We start from the raw sequence: 27,924 nt of genomic DNA on the forward strand, positions 1-27,924 counted from the left end.
ACATGAAAGTCAAAAGTATGTCAATGTGACTTATTCTGTGGATTTATATCTCCACTGTACACAGAAGAAGTTTACACATATATACAGAAATTTGGTGCTATCTAGCAACTTCATTTTTAAATTATTGCCTAATTTGGCCATTTAGTTACTTGCTGATTGCAGTGAACTCCTATATCTACTAATAAGATGCTGCTTTTAGTCTTTAGTATGCATGCTAAATAAGATAATTATTTAAGCCATAAAGAATCTATGAAAGAGTTAAAGACCTTCATGATTATCCAGTTAAAAAGCAATTGCATAGATGCATGTATTCAAAGAGTTCATTATCACCAAATACAGTATTATTTGATTTTAGCCAGTGGCCTTTCCAGAAGTCTTGGCCAGTCTGAAGGCTTTGGCTTTGTGGTGAATTGGAATGGACACAAAACTGCAGAAACTCCTGAGCATGTTCATTCTGCAGTAGGGATATATATAATTTATGCGACTCCAAAGCAGCAAAACACTTAAAATTTCAGACTAATCTTACACTTACCAATACACACATGCTTTCATACTTCAGTAAATCAAATCCACTATGAGGAACTACTAGGAAAGGAGTTGATACATACAAACATCTAATATTACAGGGTGAGGTGCTGGGAGGGGAAGCCTGCAGAGGCACTGATAAACGTATAGGCAAGAGAATGCAAGTATTGCACAGGTCATCTTACAGGTTGATTCGGATACAGGGGTCCTTGAAATTGAATTGAGCATAATTACATGCAAAAATACTTAACCAAGAACTGAGTATCAAGATGTGTTTTTGCAAGGCAGATAAATTTGAGAACTTACTGTAGGCATCTCAGCTGAGGTACATCTGTGCATGTCAGTGCAAAGTAAAACAGGGAAGCTTAAACTTATCAAAAAGAGCGATTTAAGCCAACCTTCCTCTTTTTAAAGAAATGCACAAAGAGCATACAAGAAGTCAGTTGCCACATCTCAGCTAGTAGATGCAGTACCTCTGTGAACTGCTTGATCACAAGAATCCTACTGCTCCCAAAAAGCATATTTTTCGAAAAGAATCATGGTAAGCTGAATGACAGCATCCACATAGGTTTAATATTCTTAGCCCAAACACGTTTAACATCTTCAGTTTATTTGCCTCAGTTTCCCTGTGTCCATGTGACCATAAATATTAACCAAAATCACTAGTGGTAAAATGAATGTTTAGACTAGTAAAATGGTCACCTACTGTAAATAAAGCACTTAGATTGTTTATCAGATAGTCAATTATATTGACAAGGTCTGAGCCAGCATACATACACTCAGAACACAAGTATACATCTCTCATTGCCTAAAAATGCTATTTCAAAGAACACTTCCATAACAAATGTGATATTTGGTGGAATATATAGGAAGAGTTTTTAAAATTCTTTTTCCTGAAAACTACCTGTTGCTTTTGGAAAAACTAAAGTCTATAAAAAGTTCATAATAATGTTGTCACAAGACTAGAAAGGCTTGAAGGACTATACAAAATCATACATGCTTTACATATACATGATAATATATTCTCATCTGGAATTATTTAGGAAAAAAAAAAGTAGGAAAAACTGGTTTTTTGAGCCTCATTCCTAGTTAGCAGTTTCTAGGACAAGCATTAACATATATATGCACACATATGTATTTAATATGCTCATCTTTTCTAGATTATTTATGTTCTTGAAAATATTCCTTGAATTGTTTTTACAGTTGTGATACTTCACAATAAACCACTTAAGAATGCAGTGTAGTTAATAAAATGCTTTGCATTCAGAGCAGTTGGCACAGTAACTAAGATGATGAAAAAATAAACTACATTTGCATTCTTGGTTTCTCAGTAGATGCTACATAGCTGTGTAGAACTACTAGCAAGAAACTCCTTGATGGAGATAGTGAATTGGTAGCAGCATTCTCTGCAGATCTAAGCCCCGCTGCATTTTAACAACACAACACACCTACAGAAGGGCAGCTAGGAACCAAGCAGTGTTGTGTGATGGAACAAAGTTCATATTTGGGAGGTGGCTGACAACAGTGATTTAAATTTTCCAATCCTAATAGGCTGCTCCCATCTAGCTCTGATAGTGACTGATGATGAGTCATTACAGAAAAATCCTGAAACATTGGTTTCTTGCAGTTCCTAGAACACAGCCAGTACCCAGAACTAAACAGAACCTAACCTAGTTTCATGGCAGGACTCATCTTTATAATGGCAAGGCACACTGACAGACTGTTATGGTGAAATTAAACTGTCATACCTCCTTGGTAATCTGCTCTTTCTTTCCTCTAGGTTGTCATTTATTAGGTGTGAAATGTCTTCCTTTTGTGCCAGTCAGCTATGAGTATAGTACTACCATTCCACAACAAAACCATGACAAATGTAAAATTTATGTTTAAGGCAGACATGACCAGAGAAAGGGGAAAAAAAAAATTTTTTGTTTTTTAACTTCACTCATCCATTGCTTACTCCCCAGATTACCCAAAGTTAATGCTTGATGAGAGGAAGTGCAGAATGCATGGACCTTACAGTCTATGTCCACTGATCAACAGTAGCCTCCAGTCCTCCAGAAGCTAAAAAGAGACTCTAATCCCTAAATTTCAACATATGCTTAAATCTTCTTCATAGGACCAAGACAGTAATGCAATTCAGTTTATGCAATATATGAATACAGCTTTTCTGTAAACTTTCTCAAGCAGCTGATGAGGTGTTACTCAGAAAAGTTAGGAGTTGGTGCAGCCAAGGAAAATCAGTTCATTCCAGGGAAAAGTGATTTATCACAAACAAGTGCATCTGCCTAGAAAACCAAATCTTTCTCTGCTGTGGTAGCTAACACTGAAAATAACCACTGTAAAACAGGTTGGTGCTTAGAGCTAACCAGACACATACCCTTCAATGAGGTATTAATACTAGCAAAACCACCTTATAATTACAGACACCCGCAAGTTCGTGAAGCTCTTTGAAAATAGTTCTGTTCCACTGCTCCTACCACTTGGAGCTGCAATGCCACGTACCCTGACTGCAGGACATAGAACTCTCTGAAAGATACTGTTGGAAGAAGCTGCATTGCAGCTACATTGTTTGTAAGCGCAGTGTTCTCCCTTTTTCTAGCAAAGCCTATTACCTCTGTATCTGTACATCTCACTTCAGTGGAAGCAGAGGATTTCTTTGCTTCATTAAAGACTTCATTATGTGTGAGAAAAGGAGAATTCATCTGATCATCTGGGACAGAGGCACATTATGGCCCTAAAGTCAATGTAGATTTTCATCAGCAGAAGAGTCTGGTGACATCAAGTTCTCTGCAGATATGGATTTTACTGGACTCAGCTGAGTTCTTATGGAACAGTAAAAGGCATGGAAAGAGCGACTTAAAAGCTAATCCTTTCATTCTAACCACTTTAACTTACTTGAGATGCTAATCACTACTGTCATGCTGATAATAGATACTGCTTCCTAACAATACTAAGATTTTGAGCCCGTGGAAAGGAGGTTCAGCATCTCTTTTTTTCCTCAGTGGAGAATCTATTGTCGCATGTGTAATACCATACTTGAGAGGACAAAAGAATTCATACATCGCCACCCTGGGCTCAATAAATGGAAGATACTGGGATCAAATCTATTGTTACTTTCTAACCATCTGTTACGACCTGGAGAGTTAATGAAACTGTATAAACTGGAGATGCAATCTCACAGTAGTAGCTCAATTAATGTATAATTACAGACAGAATAGTGCGAAGGGCAAAGGAAACTGATTTTTTCAAAAAAGTACCTGCTGCATAGCTGTTACTCATATGACATCAATGTGACATCTGGATACTGCAAAGGAAAGAGAAAACACTGTAAAGGTGGTACTAAAAAAGAAAAAATCCCCCCAAAAGCAGTGCTACATGTATTGCTGTTAGTTGCATGGAATTTTGCTGGATGTGGCTTCAAAAATTAGGTAGCCACAGCAATAGCAGGCAGAGAACTTCAGGGATGGGCCTGCATTATGGTCATGTACTACAGGCAATAAAAATTGATTTTTGCAAAATTAGGCAGAAATAACACCAATTAACCCAAACAGTGAAACAAACTTGATACCGACACAGACCCAAATACAGACACACATATTTTGGCCCTGTAGATGAGTAAAGTTTCAGAAGGTTACCAAAGTTGTCCACCTGTTCTATATTTTATTTTGACTGTAGTAACTATACCTATTAGAGCCATCAAGATGGCCTTTATAATGATCAGATAACACTTTTTTCTTTAAAACATATGCATGCACATGCATATTTCAGCCAGAACTGAGCATCAAGAACAAGCATACAAGATCCCAAACTTAAAGCAATTATTTTTAATCAGAAAACTTAGCTTATGTGCAAGTGCCACAGATGACTAAATACATGGTTTATTAGGTTCACATACTTTCACAAAACAGAATTTAGCAGATTATTAGTTCATAACATGGGCTAATTGCTTTCTGTAATTCCCAGCTGCTGCACATTACTATCCAGAAGGATTTTTATGCATGCTCATTATTACTGATCCATAGTATGCTAAAGAGGCACTGCTGGGAACGCGTGTACCAGAACTGGTTAACTACACGCTATTTAGCCAATAGCTAACAATGTAAAATACTCTTACAGTGCATAGTTCAAGTGACTTGCAACACTCATCACTGCTGAGAGGCCAGTACTTTAAGGATGTTTTGAATGCCAATAACATAATTTGGCTACCTGTTATCAAGCCTCTTTCCAAACAAAACTGGATTGTACAAGATGGAAATTCATTGCCTGACTTATACTATTGCAGATTCAATACACACAGGTAAGCACAACTCCCAGCATACTAAAAGAAAAGAGAACAACAAAATACAGAAATTCAGAGCTAAAGGTGTTACAAAGATTTCTAACCCTGCACAAAATCTGTTTTTCTTAGCTCTTCAGGCCTACAACCTGTAACTACCCCTGTAGCTCCATCTATGGCAACTCCGGTACTAGAAGCCATAGACCGATCCTTGCACAGACCAGAAGCCTTACTCATGTAATTGCTCTGTCTATAGGTCCCGGTGCCTGCTGCTGGGACCAGCTGCATTCAAAGGCTGCCCAGAAAGCATATACCGTTTGCTCCAGAACACTGAGGGGTGAAAGCCAGGCTGACAGGAACATTGATTTATAGCTGAAAATAGCAGCACCAGGACAGAACAAAAAACTATCTAAGAGCCAGGAATAATTTTCCAAATCTAATTCTGTGCTCACATTATCATGGAAGAAGCACAGACCCCAATCCCTTGCTCCTATGGTTTGTTTTATTACTGTGAGTGCTCCCAATGTCACACGAGACACCGGGCAAGCAATGCCAGAGAGCAAGGGCGGCCCAGCACCCTGCATGAGCTCTCACCCTAAGTTTTATTAAGCCCGGCTACGACATTTCCAGGCCTCAGGGCTGTGCTCCTGCCACCACCAAGGCGGGAAGCGGGCCACTGGCGGCGGTAGGCCGCCCTGTACCGAGCGGCGGGGCCCTGGCCCCTCACCCCTGCTACACCGGGGTCTACAGGGGTAGAAACCTATAGAAACCACCAGCCGCCACTCACTCTCCCCTTGCTCGGCGCTGCCGGGCCCCCCGGCACCCCCGCCGCCGGGGCGCTGCCCTCTCCCCTCAGGAGGGACGGGAAGCGGCTTCTCCTCAGCGGGGGCGGAAGCGGCTGGGACCGCGCCCGGGGCGTGCCGGCCCGGTTGTGGGCGCCCTGTGGACAGGGCGGCGGGAAAGAGGAGGCGGGTGACGGGCGGCGGGCGAGGGGCAGCCTCTTTCCTCAGCCACCCCCTCCCCGGGCACAGCTGCCACACGCACCCGCCGGGGCAGCTCGCCTCAGCCCAGCGGACGGCGGCGGCGGGGGCGGCGCGCAGGGATCCCGCCACCGTCGTACCCAGCTTTCATCGTCTCCTTATATGGACACCAGAATGTCTGATGTCACCTCAACGCTGGGAAACCAGCCGCCCGCGCAACCAAGCTTAGTTGGGAAGGCGGGAGGATGGTGCGGGAAAGACTGGGGGGGTGGGGGGCGGAGGGAGGTGCTGGAATGCTGACGGACGCGGCGTTGCGCCACTGGGAGCGGCGGTGGCGGCTCGGCCATTGGGTGAGGGCGGCCGAGGGGGCGGGGAGTTGTGGGAGGGGTAGGTTGTGGTGGTTGAAAAGCCGCCGCCGGGCGGAGGAGCGGTGCCAGTGTGGGGTGGGCACTGCCAGGCGGAGGCAGGAGGGCAGTGAGTTCGAGTCCCGCCTCCGCCAGCCTGAAGCGGGAGTCGCTGCTCCGGGCTGCTACGATCTGCTGAGGGACGAGGGGAAGGCCCGCGGGGGTGGCTGTGTTCTTCTTCTTTTTTTTTAATTTATTTTATTATTTTTTTTTAATCCCTTTCGCGGAGGCCGCGGCTTTCTCTGTGGGGCGTCAGCCCGCAGGGACAGAGTTTGCCAGGAGTTTGTGCTGACTTCGGGCCCCGGCCCCCCGCTCCGCCGCCGCCATGCCCGTCTTCCACACACGCACCATCGAGAGCATCCTGGAGCCGGTGGCCCAGCAGATCTCCCACCTGGTCATTATGCATGAGGAGGGAGAGGTGGACGGCAAGGCCATTCCGGACCTCACCGCCCCCGTGTCGGCCGTGCAGGCCGCTGTCAGCAATCTGGTGCGGGTGAGTAGCGGCGGCCGGCCCGCCTCCTCCCGCTTCGTCTCACGGCAGCAACTTCGGCGGCCGCGGCCAACTTCGTGGTCCGGCGGCGCCGGCCTGGCGCCTACAGGTGTGGCTCCGCCACCTCACGGCCGGCCGCGAAGGGGTTAAGCCGGGGAGGCTTTCTGGACCTCTGCGGCTCCTGTCTGGAAGCCGCCGCCGGTTGTTCCCGCCCCGGCCGGCGAGGGAGCTCGGCGGGGCAGCGGGCTCCCACCGCCCTCCCGTCGGGGGAAGTCCGCCTGGCGCCCACCTGAGGAGCGGCGGCAGGGCGGGGGGCGCCGCTGCGGTTCGTACTGTCCTGAGGCGCCGCGCAGATGTCTCTGACAACGCTGGGGGCTCTTCTGCTGTCTTGGAAACTCCTATTTTAAGTGTATGCGCTATAAAAGGCAAAATACTTGCTGTGATCCTCTTCTTAAAAAAAAAAAAAAAACAGCTCCAAACCTCCCAGGCATTTGACTGGGATTTTTATCTTGTGAAGGCAGGCAGCTGGCGGCCGGCGCGGGAGGCGAGGCGGGACAGCCCTGCCGTTTGCAGGCAGGCGCTGGAGTTAGAATTTTCTCCGTTTGTTCCATAGCTCCGGGTGTCGGTTAACAGTTAGCTTGTGGGGAGCTAAAGGTGACCGAAAATCGAATCGGCTTGAGTCTCTCCACTTCTTGAAAGCAGCTGTCCGTAGAGTGTGTCTTGTAAGGCTGGAGTATTGGCAATACGGGCTTTCCAGTCTGAGGCGCAAATGGCTAATAAATTGGAAATGTTTTAGTTGTGTTATACTTTTGTACTGCCTCAAAAGAATAGCAAACTGTTGCAAGGCAGAAATGTCGTCTTTCACTGCAGCATTGCATACTCTTCGAATTCATGAAGAATTACCTGGTAATACTGAACTTGCACTTCTGTTAAGTTCATTTAGTGCTACTTGGAACTAATTTCTGAACATCAGATGTTACTTTCTCACTCTGAATCACGTAAAATTCTTAGTCATTCGTGGCAAGCAATAACCCTTGCCAGTGAAATTTACCTTAATGAATTGGCTACATATAGTTAAAATACTGCGTCAATGGTAACTGATGTATTAGTGCACATTTGAAATAATGAGGCTTGTGGGTATAAGAAGCTGTCAGGATGACTAATGCACGTGATGTATTTATCAGCTTTTGGCCTGTGGAACTTGCTATTGCTAGAATAACATGACACTTCAAGGTTTCACAATTTACTAGAGTGTAACAACTCTTGGTCCCCATGAATTTTACAGGATGTACCATCTGGAATATGTGCGCTTTCTACTGACTTTCACTGAAACTCTGGTTTGGGTGAAAAACCAGTCAGTCTGCAGCAATGAACTGAGGTAATAGGTGTGTTGGCTTTAAGGGTGTGAAGCCTGAGTGTATGGAATACTTTTCCTTGAAAGGAAAACTTTAAAATAACCCTTTGCCTCTCTGGCCTCTCTGATGTTAGCCTGTATCACTGGATTGTGTGACTATTCCACCCTGAAACCTGATCTGATAAAGTAGCATTTATTAGAGAAATGTAGAAACAGAATTAATTTCTTTGTACAGCTTGCTAATGCCAGCTCTTATTTCACTTTGGACTGTTTCGAAAGCCTCTGCTAGCTAGGTAGAAGGAAAGGCTGTTGAATCATTTTTCTGTGTTAATTCACAAAGAACAAATAGAAGTGGTGTAATCTGAGATGGTACTTAGAGGGAAGATTCCCTGATCTGGTAGAATGCAGCTTTGACTGCATTAGGAAAAATAAAGTTCAGTTTACTGTCTGGAGCAGTGTTTTCAGTGTGTCATTCTGAAGCGTAAAGGTGATTTGTGAAACTGCAGTGTCACAGGAGCAGGAGTATTTGTGCAGATGGGTTATCTAATTGCAAGCCTTCTGGTGGCTTCACAGGTGACAGCAAGGATGGATTTGCCAGTACCACCAAGACAGTAATGTAGCTGCTAGCTCTTTCTGTTGCTTGCTGTCTGCTCAGGGCTCTTCGCATAGCATGACTGTCACAAAGTAAGTGACAGTAAGTACTGACCAGCAGAGAAGTTTTTAAGATATAACTTGACACACACAGCAGCACCATTCTCTGGCTCCCCAGCCTATAGTAAGGACTCCACAGTTTGGGAGGTGGAATATTTGATTCATAAAACTATTCCATCTGTAAGTAACTGATGGTAGCAACTGTTCGAAGTGCTGAGACCCATTCCTGTGCAAGGCCTAGGAGATGGGTTGTGTGGAGAAATGGGGTAGGAAATGAGAAACCATACTGACATCTTTCTATATCTCAGTTGCTAACCACAACTAGCAGGTCAGGGAAATCATCGGTAAGGGTCTCTTAGCTTATAGATAGCCTGTCTGGTAGTTACGGTTTATCAGATGTTTCCTTGAAGTAGAGCACTTTCACTCAAAGTAAATAAATGTGGTCTAGAGTAAGATTAAGCTTAACTGGGATCACACTTGGTGAGAACAACACCCTGTAGCACTAGGTCAGTCATTCGTGTCAGAGGCTTCTGTTGCTTTCTAAAGTTGAGGTAAGTCTCTTAAAACTACCATCACCTGAAGCCTACTCCACCTAGGGACAACTAAAACAACACAGGTTACTCTCAAAACAGGTGAAACTCCATGCTAGTATGTAGGCAGTGACATAAAATGTAAAACAAACCAACAAAAACCCCCACAAAAACACCCCCAACACTTTTGAAGGGTTGCATTTGGTGTAGCTGTCAGCTGCCCTATCTCATCCTAGTGGATGAAGTAGTAATCGCCTGAAGCAACCTGCATGTTCTGGGTGCATATCCATGAGCTTCTGTCAAGTGAGAGGTTGCCTGGGGTTGCAGGGCCATGCAGAAAGAGCTGTGTGTTCTCCCTGATCAGGCTGTGAATTGCTGACCAACACCTGCAAACAATCAGCTTGGAAATCACCTATAACAATGAATTTGTGAAAAATACAGCCTTCCTTGAAATCCCTGTGACAATTGCAGCAGTAGAAGTCAAATACATGGCTAAACACTTAGAATGAGGAGAAATGGTCAGACTTGTGGGGAGTGGGCAGCAAAACAGCATCTTCATCCCTCAGTTTTCTTCTGGCATAGCTGACTTGCCTGTATCTCATGGTACACAAGAGGAGTGAGCTGTTGAGGGCAGCTGAGTCTTTCTTGTATTTAGAGAAAAATTAGCTTGCAGTATTTATGTATCTTGGAATGGGATGGAGAAATAATTTTCTGCATAACACAAAAGATGGCTCTCAAGGGATCATAGCAATGTTCTGAATTTTTTTCTTGATGTTTGAATCTTGTCATGGGATGTGTATAGGTCAGTGCCTCCCCATCTCCAGGTCATTGTACTGGAGTATCTTTAAGCTGAAAGAAATGGGTTGTTACAGCAGTTCATCTGAACTCTACAGAAATCAAACTTAGTGACAAGTGAATGGGAGTACTAGACAAGCCCCGATGATCTCATGAGAGAGTAGGTCTTTTTGTTATAGGTGTCTAGGTCTTTTCTGTATGTACTAGAAACTTGTGGTTAGAGTTAGGAGAAATTGTTTTTAAATAGTAAACTTCCTTCTTTCTTGAAATAGAACATTCTACTTCAGTGGACCTACAATTTATTTAGGGATAATTTAGGATATTGTGTGAACTGTGGCCATATGCTCTGAGAAAGGGGATAAAAACCCATTAGGGGGTGTGTGTGTGGGAGGGACAGGGAAAAGACAGATTAATTATTAATTGGACAGAAAGCAACTTTGTAACAACAAAAGACCATCACAAACTTCTTTCTTGCGTTTATCTGTTAAGAATTATCTTTACACAAGTGATACATTAGCTTCTGGATTGAATGGAGTAATCCTTGTGTTGTTGTTAGGCTCAGATGCTTAATTTATACTAGTCTCCTCCGTGAGCTTTAAAAGGAATATTTCATTCTTTGTTTCTTTAAATGTGCATCAAGATGGTGAATGCCTCCACAGGCAGCTTGCTTTTTGGGCATAAAAACTGAGGATACCCTTGTGGAATGGATAACCTTAAAGTGGCATTTGGACTAAGAAGTCCCATATGCCAGCAATATGGTGTATACCATTCCTGCTCTGGAAAACTTAACATATGCTTTCTGCTGTATGAGTGAATTACAATAGCGAGGGAGGAGTTGTTAAACCCATATTAAAGTCCGATGTTTAGCGATTTAGTCTTGTTCCTGACTTTAACTTAAGAGTGTCTTGTAGTTTTGCTTTGTGGTTTGGAACAAGATGACTTCCACCCCCCCACCCCCACCCCCCCCCGCCCTGCCCAGTGGTATTGGATTGTGGACATGAAATTCCTTTTATAGAGTTTAATAAAACAATGAACCAAATACATGGTTCAGTGTGTTTTAGGTTTAGAAATGTGTAGCTTCAGAACATAAGTGGGGTAACTTTCAGGTGTCTTCCCCTTCCTAATAGAGTTGAAATTTGGATTGATGAAGCAAATCTTTGAGAGGATGTATCTGTAGTTAAGCAGTGATTTTAAAGGTGCAATTGCAAGCATGTGGTGTTAGTTACTGGAAGTGGTGGCTGAAATCATTAACTAGTTGTTGCAAATGGTAGGGTCTGTCTCTTGTTCCAAATCTGCTAGAAATCTTAAATAAAAACGAAATGACACTTTTTTGCCATTTTCCAAAGGCAAGAATAGGCCAGTCCTAGTCAGTCCTTGCCTTGAGTGTTGCTTAATTTTGGTAGTGGCTTCACATTTAACTAAGACAAGCTTGTTATCCCCACTTCTCTGTTGTACAGCTTGTATGTGTTGTTCCTAAGCTCTTGTTTCTGACTGCATTTTTTCTATTAAATCTTATTAGCTTTGTATTTCTTCACCTCAAATATGAAGACTAAGTATCAGTCTTCTGCTGACGTTTCTCACTTTGAAAAGCAAGTCAGATTGGCACATTAGACCTTTAAGAAACATTGCAATATAATGTTTTCTTTTCAAAACACAAATTCTGTTCTACCACTTGCTCAGTCAAATGCTGAGAAGCAATTAGTCTTATATAGAACTTGCTGCTGTGGCCACAGTTCTCAATTTCTGCAAAATGGTAACCTTCCTGGAATTAATCTTTAAACACAGTGATAGGAGTTCTTGCTAAGGAGCATTGTTGTTACCTAATTTGAAGAGTGAAGTATCTTTTTTTAACTACTTAAAAGTTATAAGTGCATCAACTATATTGTCATGTTAAATTATATAATTTTGTGATTTTTATGACAACAGGCAAGAGAGAATTAACCCTAAATCAAGCCCTGTAGTTGGAGTTTAAAACAAGAACTTGTGTTGATGCGTGGCAATACACCACAGATTAGCGGCTATTGCAAGTACCTGCACTTCAGAAGAGTTTCTGGATACAGGATGACTTGCTGCATGGAGAGATGGAATGATGAATTAAAGGCTGGATCTTTTCATTCACAAATATTTCATCAATAGATACCTATTTAAAACATGAGCCTAGCATGCTAGCAGCTCAAAACTGATGTGGTGGGGAAACTCCATGCACATAATATTTGGAAGTAGGTCTAGTTTGTCCCTGTATTAATTTCAGGCTCTAGTGCATCTGTAAGAATATGAAAAACTGGATAGAGAATCAGTGGAGAGAGCAAACCTCGCCTTTGTTTATTTTACCTAGTAATCCAAGTCTACTGAGGTATGACTTGTACTTGCCCATATCCTGAGACTAGAACCAAAGTTTTCTGGGAGAATATACTGAACAACTCACTTTGGAACAAATCTCTTACTCTGAAGTAAATAATATTCTGATACTTCAGAATAATTATTTAAATTGTTATCCATTGAATATTATGAATAATACTGACTGATGAAAGGGGAAAGAAGGAGAAAAAACCCCCCTCAACTGCTGAAGGCTTTCAATGATGACTGAAACTGTCAGTTCATATTGACTCTTTGTTGATGATGATCTCTTTCTCACTGAGAGAGCACATGTTGGGACAGTTTCTCAGTACCCTGACTTCATGGGTAGGGTAGGAAACTGGTGATTCATGTCAGGGTTATCCAGTAAAGAGCAGGAAAAAAGAAACAAGTCGTTCTTGTAGCAAACTTCTGTGTCTTGTTGCTGTTGGCTTAGAATTCCTATGAAGAGACCTATTGTAAGAAAACTGCATTGCATTTTCCATGAATGGTTACACCCACAGAACAGAGAATGTAACCTGATCTTTCTCAGAGGATCAGTTTTCTTTGTGCCAAACTTTCAGTGTGTCTTGGGGACCTGGATTTGCCGAAGGCAGTTTTTCTCAGTTAAGACTGAGGTAAAGAAGGTACCGAGCATATCAGCCTTTTCTGTGTTGTGACCACCCCCACACCTATTCAGCAGCATGAATGAAAAGTGAAAAAAGGACATTTTACCTAGTCATAATTTTGCTACTGCTGTACTTCCATAAGCATTTTTCATTGTCCTTCATGTCCCTCACCAGATTTAATCCTGTCTAGACTTTGAAATGGACTCCATTGCCGCATGCTCAGATAGTGTCTCTATATTCCTCCTGAGTCACTTGCATCATCCATGCAGGCCTCCTGCCACCTTTGCTTAACTAACCACTTATCAGGGTGAACCATCCCTGAACTTGGAGGAGGTGATCCTTGAAAATCACCCAGCTGTCCAGAACCTGTCTTATTTCTAAGACTGTATCCCTTGGAATCTCTCTCTCAAAGTAGATCCCTGAAGAGGCTGAAGTCTGTCTACAGCTCAGGGTCTGATTAGTCTTGTTTCTTCCTTTCAGGATTCTGAATTCCACTGTCTCACGGTCACTGATAGTCTTGTTTCTTCCTTTCAGGATTCTGAATTCCACTGTCTCACGGTCACTGAAGCTAAGGTTGCACCTGACCTTTGCATTCCTGACAAGTTCATCCTTGTTTCTAACAGCAGAGTGCCTTCTATCTTTGGCTCCTCAATTTTTATCTATTTGCTGATGAAAGATGATATTTAGGGCTTACAGTATGTGATAGAAGTACAGTATTTCTCATGGCAGTGAAGGTAAGCAGTTTTCATATTAAACTGATTTTCTGTCATGGCCTAAGAAAGTTTGACTTGGGCAACTATCATGCTTAATCTTTGTCCTCAGGTACATGTCGTGCATAAATGAAATGATGAAAAACGGAACTGAGGAAAAAGTACTGATTTGGCTAGTTGAGAAGCTTTATGCTCAGATATGTTTGGGTATGCTGCAACTTGTTCTGGTCTCGTTGCTCTACAAACTGAAGTTGTAACACTTTTCAGTCACTTGAGTAGATACAGTAAATATTGTATGGTAATTCCAAAATTGTCTGAATTCCTTAACTGTTGTAAAAGGTAAAGACTACTTCAAGGTGGTCTGAGTTCAGGCTAGCAGTAGGCAAAGACCAAAAGCATTGTTCTGTAATGAATGTAAATATAACTGTATTTGCAGTTCATAAGGATATTCAGAAGTACTTGGTATTCTTGGGGTGGTGTTTATCCAGCAATGCATCTTTTTTAAAAGGTGATAGAAAAGATGGCATTTTGTCTTTTCTTTTTAATGGGCACACACTGATGGCAGTACCAGACTGTGTTCTTTTCAATGTTTATTTTGTTTGTGGGAATAGTGATGTACAATGGTATTAAACCTGAACTGCATTTTAGTAGCCAAGTCTTTACATGAATTAGAGACAACCCTGTCCCTCCTTAAATGCTGAAGAGTGCACAAGGAAATAACTATAAAAATTAATTTCTTAAATGGGTGTAGTCACAGAAGTGCCAGAGTAGCAGTGTGAGAAGTGGTGGTTGTTTTTGTAACCCCTGAATTGATGAGGAACACTCTGGACTGTACTGGATAAGTCACAAATGTCACCTTACTAAGCCAGCTGCCAGTAAGCCAGGCAAACAGAAATGACTGTTCTCTTCCATCTTTAGTTCTTTTAAATTCTCAACAAATATGTGCTATGTAATGTGGGGAGCAGGTGCATCAAAATGGGAAGCTTATTAAAGGCTGAGCCAGGAAAGTCCATATCAATTTCCTTGCCCATTCTAATCTCCCAGCTGTTTTCTGGCTATCAGCTCTTCAGTTGCAGAAAAGTCTGAAGACTGCCCTTGTCAAGCAGGGAAGCTATTAAAAGCTGTCATCTGGAACTTGAATTATTCCAGCTGAGTTGCTTCCTCTGCTGTCTTGAAACATTTTCCTGAGTTTAGAAGAGACTGTATATTGCAACTGTTTTTGAGGGGGGAGGCATTAATAAAACTTTCTTTTATGCAGGCCTTGTTTTGTTTGGCTGCACAGATCCTTCCATGGAAGGAGCAGAAACAGACTTCAGCCAGAATAATAGTACTTGTGAGAGCCAGTAACTTGTAAGTTGCAAAAGTTTTTGGATTAATTTGGCTCATGATGACCACAAACTTGGTTATTTCTTGAACAAATGGACTTCTTATGAGTAAAGTGTCTGTCTGTGCATAGGCAATGAATGGTTAAACTGTTAATCTCAAAATGGGATATAGTAGTACATAATTGAATAAAGTGATTAGTGCTAAGGTTTAGTAGTGTACAAGCTGGCATGCTCAATCTTCCTATTTAAACTCTACAAAAACCTTGTCAGTTGCTAATGTACATCAACATAGTCATCTCAACTTGCTTAGGAGAGGTTTTTGTTACCAAAGTGTGTGATGTATTGAATATTTATATTGAGAGTTATCACTTTAAAAAAATACATGCTGTCTCAAGCATACAGTTAGAAGTTATTGGGAAGGTTACTTGCTTTATGTCTTTTGGCTTTTTAAAAAAAATCTTAGTTTTTTGTAACTTTGCTCAAGATATCCGACGTTTCCCATTTCAGCCTCTGAATGTATATACAGATATCTAGATATCCTAAATATCCTTCAGCTGATTGAAAGAAGACGTACTTTCAAATATAAAAACACTTTCTTAAATTATTGCATAACTCTTACAGGTTTTTAGGAAAGTAAACAGGTTGGTAAACTGACTGGTGTAGAGGACTACACTAAAAGTCACTTTGACAAGACTAGCTGTCTTTGCAGCTTTTACGTCATAATAGCTGTGCTGAGTAACAGAGTTAGACAAATGGAGTTTCTCTCGAACTCTGGAGTAGTAATGAAAAGGTCACTTATTTAGCTTGCCCTGACACAATGACAAAAAAAAACCCTGGATTGTGAAGGGCTTAGTAGTTGCCAAACCACTGAGTTAACTGTAGCAACTAAAGAAGTGATGCCTGATTCTTTGCAACACTTACAAAAAGTTCCTATTTTCTCAAAAAAATCAAGGGGTGGGGAGTGGGAACCTCAGTAAGTTTTAGGTAGGTTTCGGCCTGACTTCTTTCTCTGAGGAGGGGGGAAAAACATAATAGTTCGGCATTTGTTTTATTTCTCTTGTTATTGCTGGAGAAAACCTGCATTCCTTCGCCCTCTGAGACTCCACTGACACTTGGGCTGTCAGCCCAGCCAAGCCCACCCCACCTCCCCATGCAGCAAGAAAGTGTATTTTTCTGTTGATCTTCCCCCCACACCCCCCTTTCCCAGCTTGGTATCAGTGATTATCATACTTCAAAGCTATAGAATATAAAGTGGTTTATCCCTCAACTGCAGGCTAATTTCTGGCATAAGTTGTGCTGGCAATTTGGGGTATGTGTGTGCAGGTGGAATGTCTAACCGTTCTCCAGTTATTCAGGACAGTGAAATGCTGAAGAGACTTTGCAACCCTGAAGCAGTACTGTTAAAAAGAGTTGTTTCTTAGCCTTTGTTGTGTCAGACTTAGACTTACTTGTCTGGCACTTTTTCTTGCAAAAAGCAAATTTGCCTGCCTGTGGCTTACTAGTTTGAAAAATGTTGGTGATTCAGATAACTAACGTTGGTACTGTGTGACAACGGAGGAAGTAAGCTGTGGAGGGGTTTGTAAGCTTAATGAATCTAGCTTCTGCTTTCACAGTTCAGTGTAATTCCTTTCTTCAGACAGGTTTTCCAGTTTGCTTGTTAGCTGGCCCAAAACCATGTATTTTCTGTTAAACATACTATAATGGTTGCTCTGAGGACTGGTTCTCTTCTATTCCATTGCTTTTAAATGTGGAGCAACTTCCTGAAGTAGGACAAAATGTTGGGAACAATTGTTGCTGACTGTTACATAGGAGATAATTTTAGTCAGATTTGCAGCTGCTGTTTCTCTTTTCAATCATGTTCTCATAGCAGGTAAAGCACCTGCATCTCTAAATGTGTTTACTTTACAAAGATTTAAAGGATTTTTCATTAATTCCTGTTAAACTTCTAAAACTATTTTAACAGTTAGACATGGTACCTATAACTTCTCAAAGTGGTAGTAATGATACTGTCAAGTGTTGGTGGCACTTAAATATCCTTTTTCTAATGTGGAGTTGATTTGTCAACCTTTCAACGTGACACAGCAATGGTTTGTTCTTATGTCAACTGGATTATATGTATTTGTACAGTGGCTGGCATAATGGAACTCTAAAATGCTAACAAAATACAGTGGAAATAACCGCTTCTGTTCTGAAGAAGTTGAACTTTCTGATATCTTTTCATGATTCAGTGTAAAATTTAAAGATTAATTTTGAAGACAAGTTTATAGAGGCTTTATTTCCCTAAAACTTCAAATTAACAGTGATTAGGATTATACCTTTTGTGTGCACAAGGTGAAGCCAGGATTTGGCCAGCTTTGCCAATCATGGGAACTTCATGAAATAAGCAGTTGTAACCTAGATATTTGTATGCACTGGATTGTAACCTTTTTTTGCTTAATTACCTAATTTCCCCCCTTTGCTTTTAATTGAACATAGTAGTAGCTTCATGTTACAGAGGTACACTGACAAAAGTCTGTGCAACCCATCAAGCATGTTCAGATGCTGCTGTCTACAGCAATAGGGTCAACCAACTCCACGGTACAAAGACATGTCCTGCAGATTTTGGTATTATATAAACTAAGCTTTCCAGTAGGAACAAGAGTAAGAGTAATATTTTTATAATGCTCTGATTGGGTGAACATGGAATTATAGTTTAATGTATATTAGTGTTAGTCAAAAGCACTGTTTTAGAAGTAGGCTGGCACCAGCACTGTTTTGAGTGGAAGTAGGTTTTAATGACTGAATGTAGACTGTAAAAGAGTAAAAAAGACTGGCTAAGAGTAGGTTCTATTCTAGATGGCATGGGAGATAATTTTTTCTGAGTGAGAAATTAGGTCTGTAGAATTAATTAAATGATTAAAAATTCCGAAAGGAATCACTGACGAGTAGGAATTAGATTACACTACTCTTATTGGTTATGTCATCCTTTAGTAGGAGATTGGTAGAGGAGTTACATTGGTAACATCTGCTGCTATGCTATGGTTTATTAACTTTTACCAGAAAAACATTTAATCTCTTCAAAGAATACTTTTCTTTTTCAGGAAAATTATATATATCATTAAAGCTTTTTTGATGTGTCAAGTAGTTTGTTACCTTACCAAATAGTAAGCTTGAGTTTTATTAAAAACTAATTTTAACAGCTGCGTAAGTCTTAATTTAACTTGCTGAGTGGCTGCTTTATAATATTTGCAAATTCTTTGTGATGACTCCCCACATAAGTGGGCCATCTTTACATGCTGAATTCCTTGCAGAGCTGGTATAAGTGGTAGTGAGCACTGAAGGCCAAATCAATCTGAAAATAATCACATAATCTCAAGTTTCTGACACACTTAAGTTTTTAATGGTGCTATAAATGAGCATGTCCCTTGGAAAGCAGCCCACTATTTCTGGTTCTTACTCTAATATAAGTAGATATTGTAGCTAATTAAAATGTTGCATTTAACATGTGAGCAGTGATTTACACCATTAACTCATTGTACATTTGAATTAACTGTTAGTCAAGTAAAATGAGAGTCTTCTGAAAGAGGAACTGTGCACAATGCTACAGAAGGTAGATGATAACCATACAATACCATGTTAGTATGTATTTTGCTGGTGAAGAAACACTTACTGTGGCAGGCCTTATGCCAAAAGAGGAATGCTGTGAGTTTCTGTTGCTTCATCTATTAGTGAGCACACAAAGATATTTTTTAATACAATATTAAACTCAGTGAAAAAATTTACTTTATTGATAAAGGTAATTATAGATGAGTGTTTTGTCTAAGGGAAACAGCAGGATTGAACAAAATCAATAAGGGACAGAACTTTGTCTAGTTCCTGCATTTGCAGATGGACTTAGGCTACCTTTATCTATTTACTATCTTACATATTCCTTCTCTGCCTCAATAAATTGTGTAGTGCTAAACCCATTTAGCTTTTCTAACTCACCAAGGTAATGGAGGTAGATACCTGCGGTCTTGTCAAGCAAGTAAATGAGCCAGCACTGACGGCAGGCAGATGAGAACAAGTTCAGTGATTTGCAACAGTGTCATGGGAAAGGTGGAGGGGGTGGTGGTGGTGAAAGTTTCAGAATTGCTGAGGATGAAGGGTGGTATGACAGTGGCTTTGGCAAAATGGTTACATTTAGAATGCCCTAAAAAGCAGGGTCATGTAGTGAACAGACTTCTGTTTACCGACTGATAAATGCTTTGCCTCTGTCAGGTGCTAAAAGTGAGTATTCCGATTTGTTGTTTCTTGAAATCGATGATGATTGGTATTCCTCCTCCCCCTGCTATCAGAGGTGTTCAAAACTGCTTTCCTTTCTCATATTTATAAATTTTGTCATCCTGCAGGAAACTGTTGCTGTCTTGAACTTAAAAAAATAAAATAATTCTGTTACTCTGGAACCACTGGTGCTAAAGGCAAGAGCTCATAAGGGACAGTGCTCCCTTTTCTCTCTATGGAAGAGGGAAAATCAGTGTTGTGCAGTCTGGTATTCAGAATTCAAGTTTGCATATAACAAATAGAATATCTTAAAATTCAGTGCCTGGTAGCCTACCTACACTTTGATTTGTGTTATTACAATGACTCATGTAGTTAGTACTTGTCAAATTAGCAGTGCTTTCAAAAAGTTAAATGGGTTATCAAAAGTAGCAACAGATCTTGTAGTTGTTACTAAACTAGTAGTTTAGTTACTAAATATCAAAGTAAAATTATGGCATCTCTAGTGGACATCTGCCTTGCATCAGATTTGGTCAGACATCTTAGAAAGTTGGGAGGAAGAGACTTCTCTACTGTTTGCACCTGAAACTTACTATAACAGAGAATAAATTTCAATTTAATTTTTTTTTCCTCCCAGTTCCTTGAATATTTTTCTGGGCCGACACATGGATAACCAAATACTGATTTAATATTGTTGTTACACAGACCGCCAACTTAACTTAATCTTCTGGTAAAGGAAACAAAGCCTGGGAAGAAAGTCTGTTACTACCTATGTGAAACTACAGCTTGGGTTGGTTTAGAGACTGGCTGTACAGTACAATATTGATCTATATTAGAAGCACAGATTTTCACAGGACAGTACTGTACCTAGAAAGAAATCTTTGTTCCACTTGATAAAATTTCTGAACTTCCTGTGGTGAGGCTTTTTGTTATTACTGTGTTACCAAGAAAGGCGAAAAGGCTTAATGTTAAGTAAACTTTCTAGATAGTTAACACTTGGAAGGCTGGGGTGGAACAGGATGCATCTCAGTTACTGAAGTGGGGGGAGATCCTAATCAAATAAAATTCTCTCCAACATACAGATGTAAGCAGATTGTCAAAGATAATGCAAACCTACCACCAGCATCATGGTGTTTGGCTGCTTGCTTTTCAAACAGGCATCTGAATAATGAGAGAATTTAGCTCTATCACATGTATTATCTTTCAGTATGGTACTAATCTGTGTATACATCAGCAGCAGAATTTGTGTTAAGAGGTGCTTTGAAACTTGGTGGTGATTCACAGGTGTAGAAACAAAGCTTTTGCAGTCTGCAAGTTTTTTTGGTATGAGGCACTTAAACTTCCTTGTAAGATAAAAGTAGCTAGTTTCAGCTGTGAATCTGTTGTAGAGGACAATTGCTGTATCTTATTCTTCCAGGTGAGTTTTATATATGCTCTAAGGTCAGAGCTGACTTACTTGACTGAAGTGGTGCTATAATGTCTTTAAAGTAGCTCTAACTCAGAAGTACTGTTTTAGAAGAAGTAATTCTTTCCTTGATAAAAGAACTAATTTTGCAATTATAATGGTCCTGTAAAAAGTCTCACAAGGAAACAAAAGCATATACTGTTTAAGTTGTGCATCCTGTAATTAGTGAAACCACCCAAGCCTCAGCTCTGTACTGTTAGCAGCATGAAGAAAAGCATTTTCGTACTGGAATGATGTCACTTTGTTTTCCATATGGTTCTTGTTACATAGCTACGTATTTTACTTGGACAGCAGGATTTCCTTAGCCTCAAGCCAATTGAATTTGTCTTAATCGCTAGTGTAGACAGGTAGTTCAGTTTGCTGCTATTAGGGACCAGATGGCTGGAGTGTTCTAATTTAGTTTTGCTATGCCTGGAATGTAGTCTCCAGGGTAATCATGAGAAAACCAGAGCCTGTGTACAGTTTCCATATTAACTAAAAGGCACAGTGGATAGGCTCTGATTCAGCAGTCTCTTCAGGTTCGTGCCAGGCTTGAAGGAAAAGTGGTCTTGTTGACTGATGTCACTGATAGTATAAGTGTATTGCTCATTTGGCGTAAACTAGAAGCAGGAAGAGAGTTCAGCTGCATATTTCTTTGAACTTATTTTTCAGTCTCTAATTGCATTGGCCTGTTCACTTCCAGAGAAGTAGAAAAACTTAAAGCTTCTTAAACCAGTGTTAAACTCACTAATTGCAAGTGATGTATCAATCATGTTTTTAAATCAAAACAAGATGAGAGTGGAATGATGAAGAAATGGGAAATTTGCTCTGTTAAATGCTTCCAACAGAATCTTTTGAAGGAAAAAAAACCAGGTTTGTGTTACTTAATCTTGTGACAACGGACTTTTTTCAGTAGTACTTAATAAGGATTAGATTGTGAGGAGTGGTGACCTGTAAACCTGTTCTCTTAGACTTTTCTTAAAACACTTCAACATTGCTTGTCTCTTAATCAGTTCGCAGAAAGTTTTATCTTTACTGGAAGCTGTTTGTCATCTGATGATAAACTGAGTCACTTGTGAAATCTAGGTGCAATCAAGAAATGTTATGTTGTACCCCAAAGCTGTTTGACTTGCATCTGGCAAAATTTTATTCTTTGCTGCTGTGCCAGGATGTATGCAATTATGTTTTGCTAACATCTGCCGCATGGATTATGGTAGCTGAGGGTCGGGGCATGGTAAAACAACATTCACTCCAACAGTTGTATTTCTAAAGGAGCTGAGCAAAATAGCTTGAAACACCAACTGGATCTACTTGATACTGTAAATAAAGACAGAACCAGGGTTGCAATCAAAATGCTGTGACGGACAAGAATAAAGGTAAATAGCCAAGTCCTGCTTTTGCTTTTGTGCTACCAGAGTTCCTTCCCAAAAGCTTTCTGTGTAACTTGGCTCCAATCACTGATTTTGTAAAGGGGAAAACAAACAACTATGAAATAGTTACTGAGCCCTTGCCCCTTATGAACCCACTGAGATGAGCTGTCTCTGAACTCAATTTGAGATAAGGCATCTGCTTTCTAGGCCTTCAGTGGACAAACCTTTCAGAGTTCATCCCACCCTACAAGGCATAGGATGCACAGCTGTACCACTAACTCTAGTTGTCATTTTCCTTATATTGTCATGTGTACTTGAGTAAGACCCCTCAGTGTGTAACCTGAATTCAGAATGCTTTTGCAAAGGCTTAATTCTCTGTCCATTTTGTATTTTTTAGCCTGGGCTGAAATGTACATAATCTAGGCCAGCAAGGAGTAGCCATAAACTTGGTGTAGTTTTGGCTTGCTTTGACCTCTTCTTCATGGATTGTTCATAGTCTTGACATCTAGGCCAGTTCAGCTTTCTTAAAATGCAGGATGGGGGAAGGATGGGCAGCTTTGTTTTAAAATGGATTTTGGATATGGCTATGCAATGTAGAAAGTGCTAGCAAATACTTAGGTTTTTTTTCAGGACAGACATCAAATATTGAGAAAAGTTGCAGAGCACTTCATGGAAATGCACTGATGTATAACAAATTTTTAATGCTCCCATTGGAGCATTGTATAACAAGATTTAATGCTCCTGTTGCCTTGTCAATATTCTTCCTGGAAGCTTGCAGAACATGTATGTGTAAACCATCAACTGGATTTTACTGTGAGATGGCTTATGGTAAAGTTGCTTTTACAGCATATAGACTAGATCACTTTGAGTGGTATTCTGATTTGTCAAGCTAAATTCATACTGTAGCTTTTTTTTCTTGGGAGAAACTGGGGTCTTGGCTAGTGTTAAAGCTAGAGCTGTATGTGTTCACTTGATGATGATGTGGGAGTATTTTTAGGCTCCTTGCTAAACTGACAGATGTTTTAAATCGGCTTCTGGAGCATTGCAAGAACTAATTCTTCTGAGGTTATCTTGCTTTTTTAACTGGGGAAACCATATAAGGTGCAAGGAAAAGTCTACTTCAGACATCTGGCAAATTGTCAAATTGGTGTTGTCAATATAAGCATAGAGAAGAAACTTTGTGGGTTTATTTTTTTTAAAACAAACACCACAAACCACCCCTAAACAATAAGCTTTGGACTCTCAGCTGAAATATTTGTGTGTTTTATTCTATATGATACGTGCAGTTGGTACTCTCAAACTTCTAGAAGTTAAGATAACTAGCTATTACTGGGTGTTTGTGGTGTCTTTGTTTAAACTTGGAGAATTGCAGATGCTGAAACTATTTCCTCTTCTCCCTGAACAGCTATATCCAGCAGGCTAAGAAGATGGGAAAGGGACTTGGTAGGGTGCTCATGTCTTCTCTTCCCTGCAGCAGAAGCAGACATGACAAAAAATTGTGAAACTGGTTATAAGGGAAAAGATCAGCCCGGTCAGAAAGTTTTCCTTTTGCTTTTCCATAGAGGAAAATACTCCCCAGCAGAAAGCTTAAAACATACTGATCTGTCAGTCAGTGGCAGATAAGAGTGCCAAAGACCTACAAGCAAAGTTAAAAGCCAAAAGCAGTAGTAAATCTCAGTCTCTTGGCTCTTCTAGCTGTATTCCTAGAAGGCTTCTCGGTGGCCATGTATGTCCTCTGACTTGTTTGTCCCACTTCTTTAAATTTCTAGAGTTGCTTGCCTCTTGTTCCCTGTTGTTGAGTGGCAGGGAAGCAGCTCATTCTTTATTCAACTCATTTGCCTCCAGTCTCCCAAAGAGCATGGAAATGAATATGGATGGATAGAAGTTGTGACTATGTAACTGTCTTGGTAAACCATTTTACTTCAGAGCTTCCCTTACTCTGTGCTGCTCTGAGCAGGTATGGTGTTTAAGTTCTGGTCTCTTTACTGTGTTAACCAGTGCAGTCTCTTTGGAACCATGAGTAATAGACACTTCAGTATTACTTAAAAGCGGGAGCTTTATTTCATGGAGACAAAGATTAGCTTAGCAGGTAAGAATATCAGAAACCCAAGTAGGAATCCTGGGTTTTTATTCCTTTTGTGTGCTGCTGGATAGAAATAAAATACAAGTCTCTCAGATAATTGTTCTGTATTGGCATGAAGCTTGACAAGCATTCTGTCTTAAATAGGTAATGTGTAGATATTGCATATTAATTAAAAAAATCTTCCCTTGATATTGGAGTATGGAGAAGGTAGTTGAATGACTCTCCATCTTGTCTTACATTGCAGCATGTCTGAAAACTGCTTAGGCTATAAATTTCCGTCTTGTTTTGAGACTTTGCCTGTTAAATGGTCTGTGGAGCATGGTTTTTTTTTAAATGCCATCTCTATACCTTGGCTACAAAGACAATTTCTGGAAAGGTTAATTAGTAGCTATGTAAATATTAAATGCTTTGAGTCACAAGGTTATATATTTAAACAGATTCTGTAAAGAGTGTGCTGTATTGGTGCTTAAAGTATGGTAAAGAGCTAGTGCTGAGGCTACTGGAGGAATTGGTATTTCTGCTTTGTGATGGACTTAGAACTGTCTGGAGTTTAGGACAGTTTTGATGTTAAAACTCCCCACATAACACAGCATATGAGTTTATTCCCATTTTCACTTTTTCATTTGAAGGCTAAAGATCCTGGCTAGTCATAGAAAGAATGTAAATATGTGTAAATATATAGTGTGTGTGTATATATATACACACTGATAATTAGTTGATAATGCTTCCTTGAGTTGTGAACCTAGGTATATCCCCTTATAGAAGAGTCCTGTGATTTCTAGGCCGAATAAAGAAATGTTTCTGGTATGGTCTAATAAAACTTGAAGTAACTCTTGATGCTTGATGCACTGTAACTTGAGCAGAAGTTGTTTCTTGCTTCCTTCTGACTGATGAATATAAAATAACAATGATGAATGTTAATGACCTTTAAATTGAAGCCCCACCTGTTGTAAACTTATTTTCATGTGTTCTTTAAAAACTGTATGTACTCAGATATGCCTTTAAAAAATATACTGATGTATATGCAGATTGGTACAGCTGAAGTCTTGAGGACATGGTTCTTTGGAAATAAAGTATTACTCTCCATTTTCACCTGGTAACAGCCTTCTGTCTGAATGATGTGTAGTCCACAGTTTACGCAAATTTACTCCTTTTCTGTCATCTTTATCATGCATGTGTGCATACCAACTTGTGAGAAATACAAAGAATGTTTCATGAGTGCAATGGGAATAAAACAAAGTAGGCATATGGTTATGTAATCCTGTCTCAAGTAATGGGGCATGAGATACCTCAAGGAGTGCAATTATAAATGTATTTCCATGAAGTTTAGGAGTCAAAGCAACACTGCAGTACTGTGTTCTAGGAGGAGGCATGGCTGTTGATGAGCCTACAATAAACATAAGAGACAGAAACCTGTCTTAAAATTTAAGACCTTTAACCTCCTCTCTGCTCTTCCCTTTTTGTACTTAAAAATAATCTGTGTGGGTACCCATGAGCTTAGTACTAATAGATTTAAAAAAAAGTAGGCTAGGTTGACTTTGTGTTTGATTCAAGTAAAATACTTGGGCCAATGTACTTCTGTAAAGCCCCTCCAAAAAGGACCAGACTAGGGAGATCGGTTTTGGCAAGCAGCTTAAATTTGCAAGGAAATGGTGCTTCTGGAATGCTGTACAGCATGAGAATTGGCAAGTGCTGTGCCTACTGGCACACTACAACTTACGTCCAGAACCAGAAAAGCTTTAAATACCAGCTGATAGGGATTTTTCAGGGCTATCTTGTCTAGCTTGAGCAGGCCTGGCAGCTCTTAACACAAGCTAGTGTCTGGGTTAAAGACCTTCTGCTTTGTGATGCCTTCCTGAATAGCTTATTCAGCTAGAAAGTACAGTGAACAAAGGAGCTGGAAATATTTTGTCAAGTTAGTGATCTCACAGTTCAGAGAGCCACTGCCAATTATAAAGACTTCTATTGTGTAACAGAAGAGCTAGTGCATAGAAAACTCCAGATCTTACTCTATCTCTTCCTTTATTAGCTTCTGTATAATTATTTTTGCCTAGAGGATGCTGTGGATGTGGGGTGTGTTCTCAGTATTTAACTACATATTTCTGATAGACTGTTGAATAGAAAAATAGGGGTAATTTTTTTTTAACTTGGAACACGATTTTTGACTGGTGGGGATTAGGGAGGAAGGAAGCCTACAGAGTTCACAGTAATTAAGTTTTTACAACTAAGTGCAGCAGACAAATATATTGCTTCTGGGGAGAGTGGGAAGAGGGAAAAGTGTGTGTATCCCCCAGTTAATTTAGTAGACATGTTGGCAGGAAACAGCGTATGATTTCTGAAGCTAGATAAAGGTAGACTAACCACAATATACGGTGGTCTGAAAAATATATGCAGCAAAAGCAAACCCAGCGAAAGGAATTAGTACAATCATTAGTACAAATCAATTTTTAATTGCTATTTGTTTTCATCTAGGCTTTGCAGTGAAATTCTTAAGTATGATTTCTTTTTCCTGCAGGTCGGAAAAGAGACTGTGCAGACAACAGAAGACCAGATCTTGAAAAGGGATATGCCACCAGCATTTATCAAGTAAACTCATTTTATTGTAAACCTTCTATTGTAGGTACATTAAGCATGTTCCAATGATAGATCATTGTTACTAATTTCTGCTGTACAGATTAAAAAATACTGTTGTTACAATAGCTCTTTTGGGTCTTGAGGCTGACCTTTGTCAGGAATGACCTTTCTGGCAGCAGTGAGTTTTCCTGTTATATTTTGTATACACAGGTACATATCTAGAGTATGTGTTCCTCTAAAAAAAAAAATAAATAAATAAAATAAAAAATCAGATTAACAGTGGTACTTACCTGTGTGCTCTTGTAGTTTTGTCCAATGGTGTCAGAAATAACATGATCAATCTTTTTTTCTATTTACTTGGTTGGTGGAACAGTGTGATTTTGTTAGTATAGGCAGCTGCTGCATGATATAACTGCCTGGAAATCTAAGACAGTTGAGGAGTGGTGACTGACACTTAATTCCATGGCTCTGTGTCAAGGACAACTGACTTTCTCCTGCTGCTGTCTGAAGTCTTAATTCCACAACAAGTAGTGATGTATGACTTGCCAAGCTTCTTACTGCCAACTGACAAACTTTCATTGAAGTGACTTTGTCCTACAACCTACTAAATGTAGTGACTTCATTAGTGTTGTCCAACATGTACAGAATGACTGGATATTTTACTGTATTCCCAAACACATTTGATGGGTTGACTTTGGCTGGATGCTAGGTGTTCACCAAGCTGCACTATTGTTCCCCTCCTCTGCAGAGTGGTGGTGGTGGTGGTAGAAAATAAGATGAAAAAAACCCTTGTGGGTCAAGATAAAGGCAGTTTAATGAAGCAATGGCAAAAGTCACATGCACGGAAGCAAAGGAGAACAGAAGATGTTACTCTCTACTTCCCATCAGCAGGTGTTGTTTGGCTACTTCCCAGGAAGCAGAGATTCAGTGTGTGTGTAGCAGTTGCTCTGGAAGACAAATGTAAATGAAGAATGCCCCCTTTCCTCTTCTTTCTCTTAGTTTTTACATCTGGCCATATGTCATATGGTATGGAATATCCCATCCAGCTTACTGGTTTGGGGGTGGAGAGATAGCCTTGATGCTGTGAGAACACTGTTTAGCAGTAGTCAAAACACAGGTGTGTTATCTCCATCTTTCCAGTTAACAGTACAAGCACAACACTCAGGGCTGAGCTAGATCCAGTACCACGGAACAGGCACATACTCAGAACA

General features: G+C 40.4%; 1 protein-coding gene across 2 annotated transcripts in view; it reads left to right on the forward strand.

The window, feature by feature from the left end:
* Nucleotides 1–6,200: 6,200 nt before the first annotated feature.
* The window catches only part of VCL (vinculin), a 60,387-nt gene continuing 38,663 nt past the window's right edge, over nt 6,201–27,924 (forward strand). Inside the window, exons 1-2 of one of the 2 annotated variants that reach the window (XM_040606072.1) lie at nt 6,201–6,678; nt 26,655–26,725. In XM_040606072.1, coding sequence (XP_040462006.1) covers nt 6,511–6,678; nt 26,655–26,725 — 239 coding nt within the window. In that variant the 5' untranslated portion in view covers nt 6,201–6,510. The remainder of the gene's footprint in view (nt 6,679–26,654; nt 26,726–27,924) is intronic. The other variant, XM_040606071.1, reaches the window with a different exon arrangement.

This window comes from Falco naumanni, chromosome 9, assembly GCF_017639655.2.
Source record: "Falco naumanni isolate bFalNau1 chromosome 9, bFalNau1.pat, whole genome shotgun sequence".
Lineage (NCBI taxonomy): Eukaryota > Metazoa > Chordata > Aves > Falconiformes > Falconidae > Falco > Falco naumanni.